Source organism: Corvus kubaryi, unplaced genomic scaffold (assembly GCF_017639235.1).
Source record: "Corvus kubaryi isolate FWS band 111438036 unplaced genomic scaffold, C.kubaryi_AGA036_p1.0 37341, whole genome shotgun sequence".
NCBI classification, from domain to species: domain Eukaryota; kingdom Metazoa; phylum Chordata; class Aves; order Passeriformes; family Corvidae; genus Corvus; species Corvus kubaryi.
Window position 1 is genome coordinate 4,820,753 of NW_024581112.1, and position 14,707 is coordinate 4,835,459.

At 36.3% G+C, this 14,707-nt stretch overlaps 1 protein-coding gene across 4 annotated transcripts in view; it reads right to left on the bottom strand.

Annotated features, from left to right (window-relative positions):
• Positions 1-14,707, bottom strand: part of TBC1D23 (TBC1 domain family member 23) — a 32,797-nt gene that overhangs the window by 3,608 nt on the left and 14,482 nt on the right. For 2 of the 4 annotated variants that reach the window (XM_042031678.1, XM_042031675.1), the window contains exons 9-17: positions 13,868-13,990; positions 12,836-12,928; positions 10,133-10,303; positions 9,866-9,908; positions 9,010-9,116; positions 8,206-8,348; positions 6,748-6,792; positions 3,603-3,691; positions 755-890 (exon numbers count right to left, since the gene is read on the bottom strand). In XM_042031678.1, the coding sequence (XP_041887612.1) occupies positions 755-890; positions 3,603-3,691; positions 6,748-6,792; positions 8,206-8,348; positions 9,010-9,116; positions 9,866-9,908; positions 10,133-10,303; positions 12,836-12,928; positions 13,868-13,990 (950 nt within the window). The remainder of the gene's footprint in view (positions 1-754; positions 891-3,602; positions 3,692-6,747; positions 6,793-8,205; positions 8,349-9,009; positions 9,117-9,865; positions 9,909-10,132; positions 10,304-12,835; positions 12,929-13,867; positions 13,991-14,707) is intronic. The other 2 variants (XM_042031677.1, XM_042031676.1) reach the window with 1 other exon arrangement.

A 14,707-nucleotide genomic window follows, 5' to 3' on the forward strand; every position in this document is an offset into this window, starting at 1 on the left:
AAAGGGCAACTCTACATATGGAGCATCAAATTAAGTTAGAAGGATGTGCTGGCACTCCATGACTGTCAGTCCCTGTGCCAGCACTACCACTGACCCGCTGATCTGCCCTCTCAGTGCAGGACCAACTTCTGCCTTCTTCATGGAAGGAATGCATGTTCAGCTAGCAGTGGGAACACACTGGCTGAGTTTCAGTTCAGTTTGAAAAATCATACTATGACTGATTACATACAATCATACAACATAAATGACTGATCTAATGGAAAAATAATAATAAAAGACAAGAACAGACCATGATGCAAGAGAAATCCCATCACAGGTTTCTGTTGTCCAGGCTCAACAGGATGTGCACTCTTTGGGGAAGTCAAAGCAAGCATCATGTTCTGCTCTTGCAACATTAGCAAGGCCACTGAATCTTAGGGGCAAGATGGGTGTGAAGTACAACATACACAGGTAAATAAGAAAAAATGGAGTCATGGACACTTGGGTCTACCTTGTCCTGCAAATAAGCCTATGCACACTGACAGTATTTTTCTTACTATCTTGTTCTTCAAAGCAAAATTTCACACCAGGTTTTATACATAATTACCATTCTATAACACTGCAAATACCAAGAATGCAAATACAGTAACATTTTGTTCTACATTCTACTTTCATTTCCTGGTTTAATATAAAGGATAACTGCAGTGACCAATATTTTTAAAAAAATGTATATCAAGATGGACATTTTCATTAAACCTAGGATTAATTTCAGTACCTGGGAAACATATGCCCATTTTCTTTTACTTCATTACATGGAAAGTTATACTTCACATCAGGTTTATTTATCCATGTCTGGATGTTGACGACCTCTTTTCGATCATCATCTGACATTGAGGAGTTATCAATTTCATCTGTTTAGAAGGGAGTGGGTAAAAATGTTAAAAGAATGTATTTTCACACACTATCAGCCAACTTTTCAATTCGCTTAAACCCACTGTAGCTACACTGGTCCAAAGCAAGAATTACTGAACACAGAATTACTGAGAGGGAGGAAAGAAAAAGGAAGGCATATCTGATATTTCTCTCAGCAAACAAGTATTTTTAGCTCAGGGGATATCTTAGGCTGGTTCAATTTGTCCATTCAGTAAAGTTTCATGGATTTCTTTCACATGGACTTGTCCAGACTTTCCTTGAAGCCACATAAACCTTTTGCATTTAAACCACCAATATCTTTTGGCAAGGAGTACCAAAACCAAGTCAACTACAGTCCAGGAGAGTCTCCTCTTGTGGCTTCTAGTTTCTTTTACAATAAGAAATTAATACCTGTTGATCTCTTTCAAGGCCAGGCATTATTTTATGGATCCCTTTTCCTCCCTTAAAATGTCTTTCACATAACAAAACTTCTAATACTCAGCTGTGCCTGTTGTGAAAGTCCTTTCACATCTTTCCTCACTCTTTTTTACTCCTCTCTGAACCTTCTCCTGTTTAAACACGGTTTCTAACATCAAGGGCAGAAGACACACAGTATTTAATGCGTGGGTGAACCATAGATTTCTGAGCATTTGATTTGCTTTTCTGAGCACTGAGTACTTACTTACTATAAACCTACTGCTCCTGGACACAGCAAAATCACTCTACCACTTCGGATCTGAAACTAGAAGTGGTTGGGGTTCTTTTCGTGGCTTTCTTGCATTAAACTCATACTGAATTTCATGGGCCATTTTATTGCCCAGTCATTCAGATTAGCAAAAGACTCAGTTTGTCCGTACTGCCTTGAATAACCTCGGCTCATTAGCAAAAATTGTTGTCTTTGGCTTCACATCCTCTTTTAAGGACATTTAAGAACATATTCAAGCCCACAATTTTCAGCACAGACCTCTGTGAAACGCCCAAAACTCCTGCAAATGTTATCACTTAGCTGCAAAATACTGCTTTTATGTCTAAATATGGTGATCATGTTTACATAGTAATTTTAGTGCTACAGTAGAATTTAAGCAATCTAGTTATCTAAAACAATGAACTATATTAACTCCATACAAATTACTCCCAGAAATAACCCAAGACAGCTCTTTATAGAGCCTTTTTCAAAGCCAGTTTCCTACACTTTGTTAAACTGTTTACTTCAGTGCAATTCAGAATTTGAAACACACTTTGGAAAAGGTTTTCACTGAAAAAATACATTATGACATTGAAGGAAATGGAACTATAATCCACCCTCATGTCAGAGAATCACAGAATGACTCACGATAGAAGGGATCTCTGGATGTTATCTGGTTCAACCCCCCCTGCTCAAGCAGATCCACCTAGAGCAGGCTGCAATTATTACAGCTGAAAACCCCAAACACTAAAACTTCACAAAAACAATTAAACAGAAACAGGTTCACTTTTTGCCTTCTTCTGTATCAAGATATATATATTTCCCTTCATATGTGTTGGCTTTGCTCATTTAAATTGCACTAATTACCAAGTGTAATAGTGCTTTTAAAAGGAAATAGGAATAGAACTTAGCAAACAACCATTACTGAAAACATGTTCTAGACAATCTGTCTTTGAGGAGCTGGTTTTCTGAAACGACACAGACTTTGCCAAACACTATTATGGATGCTCAAAGAACTGTGCAAACTTAATTACATGGCATTTGGAGAAATATCTTGTTAGCATGAAGGCTTCTGCCTGATAATTTCACTTTGGTCCTTCACAATTTCTATTGCAGATGATGATCAACTGTTCGTCATCGATGTTATTTAAACCTATGACTCTCATTAATCCCCACGAATTGCTTCTTTTGCATGTCAAAGATTCTCAGACTAGTTACTTGTTTCTCCCACGGAAGCCAAATATGCCTTTTGGCCACAGAAGAGTTATTTGTGAGATGATGACTGGGAGTGGACTAAAACTACCAGAGCAAAACCAGGGCAGAGTAGGTTTACACCATTCTAATGTTAGAACTGCTCTCAAAAAAAAACTCCAAACAAACCCTTATGAAATGTGTGGCGTTCCAGTTTCGCCTGCAGTTTTTCAGCCAGATAAAAAATTTAAATAAAAACTGCATGTTTTTATTCTACAGCAATCTGCATGCATATCGAGAGATGAATCAATTATTAATAGATTCAGTGCTGAAAAGCAAAGTCTAAAACACTGGAGAGGTGTGCACACATTAGCCATTTAAAGTCTAGCTCCAACTACATTTCAAAAGTTCAGATCATTACACTAAGTGACAATATTAGACATTTAAACTGAGGCACATCAGCCAAACTAGGTCCTTTACATTTTCCTTACTGTTGTAAGAGGCACAATTGCCAGTTTACATGTACAAAATCAGTGTAGAAAAAGAACTTTACTAGAGAAATAACACATGAGGACAAAAGATCCACTAAACCCATCTATTTCCATTTCCTCCTGTTGGTTGGTGCCTACCACAAATTATTTTTTATTTAATCTGCTACTATATATTTGAAAAGGGTTGGTCCTAGGCACTACCATAACACACATGATCAACAATAATAGTTAGACAAATGTCATATTGCAAGACAAAGATGTAAGATACACTCTTTTGATTTAGCCCAACTTAATATTTTGTCTAAATAAGCTAATTGAGGTAAGAGGAAAATCTTCTACTGTACCAGTATCATATTCTTCTTCATCTCCGATGCTGAATACTGGCTTCACACCACGGTAGGGTTTTCCTACTCTGTCACTGCTGCTGACATGTCTGTTGGCAATGAAAAGGCAGAAGAGGGCATGGGATGGGAGAAGAAAAGTAACTTTCAAACTGATGGTCTGAGTTCTACAGTAACATATTAGCAAAATGCAAACACAGCTGTGCAACAGAGGACAAGAGAATTTCATGAAGCTTCCTGCAAGGAAGATGTGAGTGACCCATCAAGCAACTTGGTTAGTGAAAGCACATAGTTCAGTCACTTTGTGAGGCTGACTGTTGTAACGGAGAAAGTGAAAAGAAATGACTTTTTTTTTAAAAACCCCAACCTCTGCTCACCTTCTCAAATGGCAACATACATTAGAGACCTGAAAACTGACAAGACGCTAAGTTTCTAGCATGAAAATAAAACATATCTGGACAGTCAGGGCAACTTCACATGGACGCCAAATGTAGATGAAAAAACCAAAGACTATTAACTAACATGTCTGGAAGTTAATTTTTCTGGTTAATTCCTCAAAACATAACAAGATGCCTTAAGAACTACAAAGTGGGGTTATTACAAACCATCCACTGTAGCCTAAACACTGACTTCCTGTCAATTATTTCCAGTTTGAGTCACATCTTGAAATATTTGGTCAAACAATTCCTATTGCTACAATCCCAGCACCATTGTGACACTGATGTCAAAAATCACATTTAAGTTATTTCTACAGATCATATTAAATGACACAAACACATACAACTGAGTCTTAATGAATGACGGTAAGATTGCAAATCCTGAGATATTTTAAAGCTCCAGCTCAGAATGCTGCAGTTACATGGCCACAGCTGAATTAAAAGCTCTTGCCCTCAACTGCTGAGAATACCTGAAAAACATGAGAAAAACCTGAAAGTTCAGAAAGCCACAAAAAAGGCAATTTCTGAAAAAACCAAACAGTTCATGATTTTAGCCTTTAGAACTGGCAATGCTTAGCAGTTTAAAAAAAAACCCAAAACAAACCCAAAAAACTTGTCTGTCCCTTTCCTGCAGTTCAATAACCTCTTTCCCCATACTGTGCATTTGTGTTTCCTACCAACTCTAAGCTTTGGTTCCTGTTTTAAGTACATTCACAAACTCCAGTTTACATGCTACTGTAGAACCAAGCTGGACAGGGAACAGGTTTAGTAATAGGCAAATTAATGTTACTACTTAGGGATACCTGAAAGTAGAATTGAGAGTTAGAGAAGAAAACAACATTTTCTATGGGTAAAATTTACTGATACCAACAAAATAAGGAAAAGTTAAAAAACCCAACCAAACAGAAATGCGGTCTACAATGGCACAAAAATAAACATACAAGAACATGCTCATTAGTGTTTAAGACAATAAGCATCAATGACACTGACAATTCAAGAGGGCAGTGCTTCTATATGGAGGCTTTTGTAAATGTGCTTTAGTAATACATAACCAATTGAGCAAGAAGCAGCACATTTAACTAATGTCAGATTGAATTATACAGAGAGGATCTAAGAGCAGATCTCACTGGTGTTTATCAGTTGAAGTTAGTCAAGGCAAGAGAGTAAATGAGAGAGTAAAAAGCTACTTTATAAAACCTGGTAGCATCTTAAACTAGAAATTGATTCCCTTTAACCTGTTTACGTGGAAGGCCATCATTACATGTTTAAAAATTGAATGCAAAGTCCTTTGGTGGCAAACCTGCCAAATGAAACATCCTGGTGATAAACACAAAGTAGATCTAATTGAATGTATGCAGAAAAAATGCCATTCTAGGTTTTTAAGAACTTTGATTTTAAGAAAATACTCTAGGGATATATAGTGTGAGCTAATTTATTATTGCATATACCCAAGGGAAGAAGATACGCAATAGGAGCGAAAGGAATAAGCAAAATAACCAAAGTAAAATCTCAATGTATCAAAACTTGGTTACAAATACAGATTCATGCATCTCTGAGTTATCAAAGAATCACCATATATTTAATTGGATATTTTAACACTTTTTCACCATATTCTAGAAACAGATCAACAAAATGTGGGGTACAATCCCCATGATCTTTAGTATTTCCAAATTAACAAAACATACTATGTGCCACTGGGCCATTCCCACTGTTCCTCTTTTATAGAATCCAGGTTAACATTACTACTGATTTTGCTCACACAAACAACACCTTTCTGTGGTGCTTTTGGGTGAATCCCAGATCAAATCATGTGCAAACTACTTGAAAGAAAAATTAGTCAAAAATTCTTGAAAACCCACTTTTAAAATTTTCAGTAATTCATCCAGCTTTAATCTTCATGCATTTCAGTGTAAGAAGGTCAAAAGCTACAGAATTCCTAAAGTATAATCAAAGTTCCAAAGTGATTATGCATGAGCTGCTCTTCAATTACCACAAGTAATTTTATATAAACTCAATTCACAAGTTTTATTTCTGAAATAATTATAAAACACTGTGAGGCATGTGTGTATGTGAGGCAAATGTGAAGGGCCTCCACATTTGCATGAAATGCAGTAGTTACGTGAACAAGATGAGGTAGAACTGCAAAGCATATTTACTTATTATCATTTTTCTTTTCCCAGTAATGAGCATGTCTGTTTCTATCAGCATGTTCTATCACCATGTGATAAGCATAAAAATTTGAGACTTCCAGACAGAATTTCCATATGGATTTCCTACCATATCTAAGTTCTGATGATTTTTTTATGAACAGTTTACTTTTCACATCTGTAGTCTCTGTTGTTAGAACCTAAAGCCATAATTTGTTCAGTAATTGCTCCCGATCTCTTCTACTAGTACAGGCTACTAATAAAATGTATATAGGAAATGACAGGTAAAAAAAAATTCCATAAAAAGCAATAGTAAGGAAAAGAACAGAAATAACAAAGCAGAAACTAAGAGAAGAAAGCACTGCCAATACATTCCTTTTTCTTCCTTTAGTCTCTTGACCAGTGCTTGTAAAAAGCAATAGTCTTAATATATTCCAAAAAATCAAATTAATATCAAAATATGCAAGCAATCTTGTCAGTGTAACCAATGCTTACAAACATTGTGATGCCATGCTAAATACAAGAAAGGTGGTTTTAGTCAGACTGCTTAATTATCAAGCTTACCGCTCCAGGCTTGCTCTGTCTGGCCAGGAAATATTGAAAGGTATTCTACAGTACATTGGGGCAGAGGACAGAACAAAAGAATTAAAAAAAATGTAAAGGAAAAACCTAGATAAATAGCTGAAATTCTCTATATTGGCAATGTATCTTCTTCAAGGAGGATGCTTGTAAATAAAAACAAGGCTTCAAGAAAGCTGGAAACGAGGTAAAGAAAATATTTACCAAAAAAATCTACTAAAAGATGCATTTCCCATGCTACTTGTGGCTTACATGTAAGCATTACTTGATTTCACTGAATGGCTTGGGTTGGAAGGGACCCTAGAGACCAACTTGTTCTACCCCCTGCCACACACAGGGACAACTCACAGCAGACCATGTGGCTCAAAGCCCCATCCAGCCCAGCCTTGAGCATTGCCAGGGATGGGGCATCCACAGCTTCCCTGGGCAACCTGTGCCAGTGCCTCACCACCCTCACTGTAAAGATTTTCTTCCTAATATCTAATCTAAATCTACCCTCTTTCAGTTTAAATCTTCACATTAATTCAGTTTAATTCTTCACACAGCAAAAGCTACTACCAAATGCTATTTAAGAATTTTTTGCCTCTAATTGTGAAATAAAGTAGTAATACTAATTTAAAAAAAACATTTTCCAACACAAAAAGAAGGAATGATCTGAGGTACAAGACTATTAAGAACTACTCTTCATTTGGCATGTATTTTAAATCCTGCTATCAAATAAATGCTAGGTCTCTGAGATTCTTGAATACCAGCTTGTTATTCAACATACAACTTCAAAGGCTGGAATTTAAAGAACTACAACAGGATTTTCATTTAAAGCTCTGACAGATGAAAGCTGTTATTCTTACATTTAGTTAAGATAAGTATTTGGAATGATGACTTCCAAATTCGAAAGTGTTCTTCAATGTACTTGCACATTCTCATTCCTAGTTGTAATTGGAAGACACAAAAACCAAAGGCAGATTCTGGGTTTGAAAAGCAGCTTTACAGCAGGACTTGAAAAAAATCAAGATCTTTAAAAGAGTTAAACTCAATTTGACAAGATGCAGCAGTAAAAAAAAAACCAAAACAGAACAAAACCAACCAACCAAAAAACCTATTCAGGATCCTGCTGTAATTTATCCATTTCATTAGAGTCAGGATGGGGAAGAACTGAAATAAAAGTGAAATTATTGTTCACTTTTGGACTGAACACAAAATTGACACATTATAAGAAGTGAAATTAAATGACAAATTCTAGGTAAATATTCAAGGCAACAGGGACTAAGGCAGCACAGTAGGCTCCCTGGATCATGATAAAATTATGAGGAGGGTAGAGGCAGAAAATCTAAAAACTGAATATGGAAGAGAACTTTTCCCTAATCAGCCCAGTTTTCACGCTTACAAAACAGCCACATGAACTAGGATGCTCCCAGCTAAGGCACAGTGAGATATGTGACGCACCTGTCCACTGGAGTAGATGTATTTTCAATAAAACTGATAACTTTCTCTTTCACATTCACAGATTTCGTCTTCAAAGCAACCGTCATTTTATTCACCAGGGACTTCACTCCTTTTCCCTCACCTGAACCATTAGGAGCATCACCCTGTAAAAGGAGCTCCTCTCAGGATTAATCATATAAAAAATATGTTATTTCATCTCAATGAATTTATTAAGAAAGGAAACAGACTACAAAATAGTAATTTACTTTTTGGTACTCAGTAGAACATTAATTACAGAATTGAGTATTTCTTTAGAGTTCTATCAAATAACAGCAATGATATGTGACTGAGGAAAATATGATCCCATAAAGCAAGCCTGACAAACTACATTAGTGAGCACCCTGCTATGAACATCCAGACAAAGGAATCCTATTAACGATACATTGCATCCAAATCAAAAGGTAAATTCTACACATAGTATGTCAGCTGGAGAAAAGATACAATTTTGAGTTTTGCCATGAAATTGTATGCCACTTCATAGTAACTTATTCCCAGAGTGAATAAGAGCCAGGCAAAGAGTTTTCTGTTACATGTATTCTTGCTACAGCAAGTTCTTACCTACAAGCTCTTCCTCTCCAGAGGATAAAAATGTTTAGGTCACCTCTGACTAGACAGTGATCATAGTTTGAAATTAAACACACAAGTGAAAACAGTCATGACTTGCAATAATGCATTTTACAGAATAGAATGAGGAATGTGAAGAAAAAATTCAGTACACCTAGGGCTCCCATCCCACTACAACACTTATGCCAAAACGTCACTTACGTCAACAGAGTTTATGCTATTTCTTGAGCCTGACGTACTAGCAATCCAGTGACCATATCCATTTTCTGGTCCTTCCACATTGATATCTGCTAAGTGCTGCTGGAGGGCTGTTAAAAGGCCATTAAAAAACATTCAGATTTACATTGGACTTCGTCTGTTGATGAAAATATTGTATATACCCAAGACTAATCAGTAACAATTTTTTCCCCATGATTTAATAAAACAGATAAATTCAGATATCATGATAATAATCCCTGGCTTTTCTTTCAGTAGTACAACGGCATTACGATAATCTAATTATCTAATGCCTATTTATCTAATATACTAATTATTTTAGTAAACAGTTAGAATACAGCAGCAATTAAAAACAAATCACTGCTTTGATCTTGGAAGACAGCTCTTAGAACACTGGACATACAGACTAGAAATGCCTCTATACTCATATAGTAGCACAGATCTCTCCACTGTTGTAAAGCCTGATTATTTCCAGCAACATCAACTGCAGAATTATGAACTGCTGATTTAAGAAATCATAACAGCAATTAAAAATTCTGAAGTTGCATCTTCATATGAATCTGCAATCTACAGGGGCTAAAACAACAAGAATGATAATTTAGAAGAAAGAGGGAATTTCCCCAGTTCCTGCATTAATTTTTCACCACTCAGAAATTTGGGCAAGCCCTAAGAGTTAACCACAAATGTACAAGTGCACAGTGTTTACTTACACAAAACAAAAACCCGACAAATGAGTAGTTGCTATTCATTTAGATGGTTTTTAGCAAAAGCCTCATAAAAATACCAACAGCGTTAAGATGTCAAGATTTTTCAAGTCTAAGTTCATTATTAATAAGCTTACCCATAAAGCCTCCTTTGGCAATGCTTACATACTCCTTATTTTTCTGCAACAGAAAAGACAATTCTGATCAGAGCAAAAGCCTGTGGAGTAAGTTTGGCAAGTACAGTAATGAAACATGCGTTAGTTTACTAAAAACTGTAAACTCCAGTAATGTAAAAAACAGTTAAGAATTTTTTTTTAAGGGGGAAATGTTTTGCCATTTACCATCAATAACACATGCAGGCACACTTCATTTCAGCTGTTAAATCAGTGGCAAGTTAATTGTACCTGTAAGAAATGTGCTAACACCATGTTCATATACATATCTTCTTCTTCCCTGCCACTTCCCATGAAGCAGAGATGTTCCCCACCAGCGATGGAGCCAGACTCAATAGATTGTTTTTGTGCTTCTAACAGGGATTTCACAGACTGTGCAAATTCAGATGGGTTTTGAAGCATCTGTGGAACGAACAAACAAAAAATGCTGTTTGACACCAAGATATTGTAACACAAGTGGTGAAAGGAGACAAACTTTGAGGATCGTTACAATTTGTTGAGCACAAACAAGGCAACATCAGCACTGTACAAGTCACACACACATGGAACCTGCCCAAGACCTCGTGTTACATAAAGAACACTGTGAATGGTCCTTTACTTCCTCACCCCACTTGCTCTCCCCAGGAATGAAACACAACATTTATTAGCTTATTTTTGAAGGCATCAAATAATAATGGAACAAGTCTTTGCAACTTTCATGTTGCATTCATTTGGTAATATAGCAGTGGGACTGGTTTCCATATTTACACATGCTTGGGCACAACACATTCAAACTTTGGAGATTTGAAACCCTTTAAATTACCTAGAATTTCTAGGTGCCAGTAAAGTCTTCCTCTTGTTGTCTCCCCACTAAGCTTTTTATTATTTACTTATCAAGATTTGGGAAAAGAAATCACAACTGAGAGTACAAGTAGGTATCTGTGATTCTTTGTACTCTCAAAAAGTTAAGGCTGTGATACATGAAGGCCTACTACACATGCAAAAACATAATTTCTATATGAGAGAGATGGAGAAACAAGGACTTTCTCAATACAGCTAAAATTTTAACCTGCGTTTGTGGGGAAGGTACTTACTTAAACTCATAAGGAAATTTTGACCTGGACTGGGGGGCAAGGGGGCAGAAGGGACTCTCATTATCTAGCCCTTACAGTGGATCAAATGATGAAGGACAAAGTCACAAGTACACAACTTAGCCATCAGTAAGTAAGGCTGAATTTTAACTGGGGTTTTCCTAGACATAAAGGCTGCTGCTTTGTTACACAGATCCTAAATCTCACTACTTCCTCTATCTATAAATGAGACGGACTCCAAAGTGCTTTCTTTCCGCATTGTCTCCTCTTACAATAATTTTTCTGTACTTTGCACATACAAGAATATAAAATGCACTGAAATTCCATTAATGACTTTTTATCACAAAGATTTTTCCCTGTAATATTTTCCTAGCATTAAACTTTTAAAAACAAGGATGAATCTGGTGATGTTCATCCACCATGGTTCATGAAGGACCCTAATCATACCAACTGACACACACTGCAAAAGTTAATCCCAATATACAATTTAAATACATATGAACTGATCACATCTAATTTAAAACTTGTTTTCATGGACTCCTTTTTCATATACTATCAGCTTTTTGTACTACTTAATAATTTATAATGCTTATTTCTACTTCATTGAATACAACATTCAATTAAGGCTAGCAGAACACCCACATAGGAAAGTTTTTTCCTAAATGTTCTTAGATCTAGGTTAAAACCCACACTATATAAAAGAATCATTTATGTTGGAAAAGAGCCTTGTCATTGAGTCCAACCACAAACCTCACACTGCCAACTCTGCACTACTAAGCCACGTCCCCAGGTGCCAAGTGTGGCTACAAGTAATAAATACCTCCAGTAATGGTATAACCCCTTCCCTGGACAGCCTGTTCCAATACTTGAGAACCCTTTCAGGGAAGAAATTTTTCTTAATATCTAACCTAAACCTCCCCTGGTGCGACACGAAGGCACTTCCTCTTCTCCTTTTTGGGAGAAGAGACTAACACCTGTCTTGCTACAACCTCCTTCAGATAGTTATAGAAAGCACTAAGATCGCCCCTTGGCCTCCTTTTCTCTCCTATGTAATTATATTTTTGCATATAATACTGAATAATGCATCATTCAAATTAGAGAGGTAAAGACATTAGATGCAGGACTGAACTTAACTATAAGTATAAAAGTCTTTTATGGTGTATATCCATATAAATCATTCCATACAGCTTCCATAGACTTCTTAAAGTAAAATAGTTGAGGGCTAATCGAGATGTGATGAATACGCTGCTGAAATGGAAGTGATTTTGGGGGAAAAAAGGACAGAGAAAAAGATGACTGAATGTTCAATTAGGAATTCACTATCAAATAGAAACTACAAAATCTTTATTGAAGTTATTCATCCATAGCACACCTCAGTGCCAAAATTAATGCACTTTCTCTTTCATATTGTACTACAAAAATTTTAAAGAAGCAACCAAATCCTTTTCAAGACATATGCCCCATAAAAGGAGACTGGCTGAGACAAAAAAAAGGGACAAAGAAAAAAAAGTCCTCTTTTTTAAAATTAATTACACCCTTCACTGGAAATCAGGATGCTAAAAAGAGATTTCTCCTCCAAGCAATGTATAGTCTTTAGTCTGCATGGCTTTCCATTCCTAACCAAAGAACAGGAAATCTGGAATCCCAAATTCTAATATCATTATGGACTAAACTTCTCAGTAAAATGATGGTTCTACCATCTCCTTTAGAGAAGCTAGTTTTTGAAACCTTATCATCACATAGCTAGACACTGCAGTTCACAGACTAGAGCCTGAAGAAAGGATACTTTATTTTTCAAGACAGACCTTTCTCTCCCCTTCTATCTCACTTAGCATGCAAATATAGAAACAAAGAGCATACAAACCAAATCTGAGTCTAAATGAAATGCTGTTGATAAATGCCCAGCATTGTATTGCTCTGCAGGACGACAATCCACCACAAAGAATCTCACTCCTTCCTGAAAGAGAAATTCTTAAATTTTAAAATTGCATAACTACTGACAGAATTCAATTACATTCTAATACTAATTCCAATACTACAGGAATTGCTTGAGAGGGCTAAGAGCTATTAAAAAAATCTTACTGCATTTGATTAATGTGAACTTTGTCTACAGTTACCAGATCACCAATAGTATTCTAGTATCAGCTTTCCATTAATACATCAGCTTGTGCATTGGAAAGGATCATCCAAGTACAATTATGTAATTTCTACTGCGAGGAAACATAGCAGGAATGAGACAATCCAAGAATCCACTACTAATCAGCACAGCATATAAGGATAGCTTTACATCCCACCAACTTGGAAAGGATATAAATATGCTTAACTTTACTTGGACGAGGAAAAAACCCAAACAAACTATGCATGACAAAACTGGGGCCTGGAAACTGCTACATGAAGTCAGTAGTGTAAGAAACACCGTAATCTAACTACATTATGATCCATATATGGGTCTTAAATATTTCTAGTGAAGTCCCTGCATCTGTGTCTGCAATTAACTTCTACTGAAATAGGTTTAATCCATTTTCTTTTTTTCATTTAAACCTTTCATTGACAAAAGATAGATATTCCTTAGCAGCATTCTTTTCAAAGGTACTGAGTAGTGAGTTTTGAATTTTCCTCTACAGTAGCTACATTTGGAAAGGAATTTAAATCAGTGAGATATTGCTTCAAGCTCACACTCCTCAAATTCAAATCAGCTATCTTAAGCTCCCCTATGCTCCTTGCTACAGCACAAATGCATTGAAGACAGAAGATCATTTACAAGGGAGAAAACTTTTAAGACAAAAATATCTCTCCTGAAACAGCAAATACTCATTTGTGCTGTTAGCATTTAAAACTAATGGTTAGTGATTCTTTTCTATAAAACTGAGGGGGAAGGTTAATTCAGTATACTGACTCCTTGTTGCTGATTTGCTTGCAGAATCTCGGACACAGAAACTGCTAGACAGAGAGCCTGGCTCAAGTCTGTGTCATCATCTTTGAGGCCCAGCAAGCTGCTGCCAAAAAGACTGTGGTTGTCCTAATAAAGCAAGGAAAAAAAAAAATTAACTGAAGCCATTGTCTTTATGGGTGAAAGTTTAAAATAAAACTATATCCGCTAAGTCACAAATATTAAGTTCCACACATGCGTATCCTACCCGCATTTTGATCAACTGAAATTCTTTCTGAAAATCATGGCAAGGTCAGCACTTCCATTACAAACACAGCTTGTCCACCACTTTGACCATGCCAACATGATGCAGTGCCTCTGGTATTTGGTTTTTAGTTCTTTGTTTTGTTTTTTCCCAACAAAAACCCTCCTATTCCTGTCTACACACATCAGAGGAAGTACATACACGCCAAAGGCAATGGCTATCAAATACCTTCATTTCATTCATTCATTCACTAAGTCAGATATCGTGAGTAGGGAAGAGCTGCAAAAACAGTGCAGGTGATAATAGACATCTACAGTAAGTAACTTTTTCCTCTTTGTTATTGCAATTACAGGTAGCACTGCTGTGCAGTGTACTACAATTCAATTGTGTCAATATGAAGTTTAGCTTCATCAGTTCTTACAATAACCTCGTTTAGAAAATGAGGTTATCAGTCATGAAGTGAGAATATTGCAGGAAAGCTTCTCTCTAACATATTTCACTTAACATTATTTTCAAAGACCCTAACAGTAAATACCACCAGAGCAACAACATGAAAAAATTGTTTAAAAAAAGAACATCGCAATGAAATATTCAAAGTTACT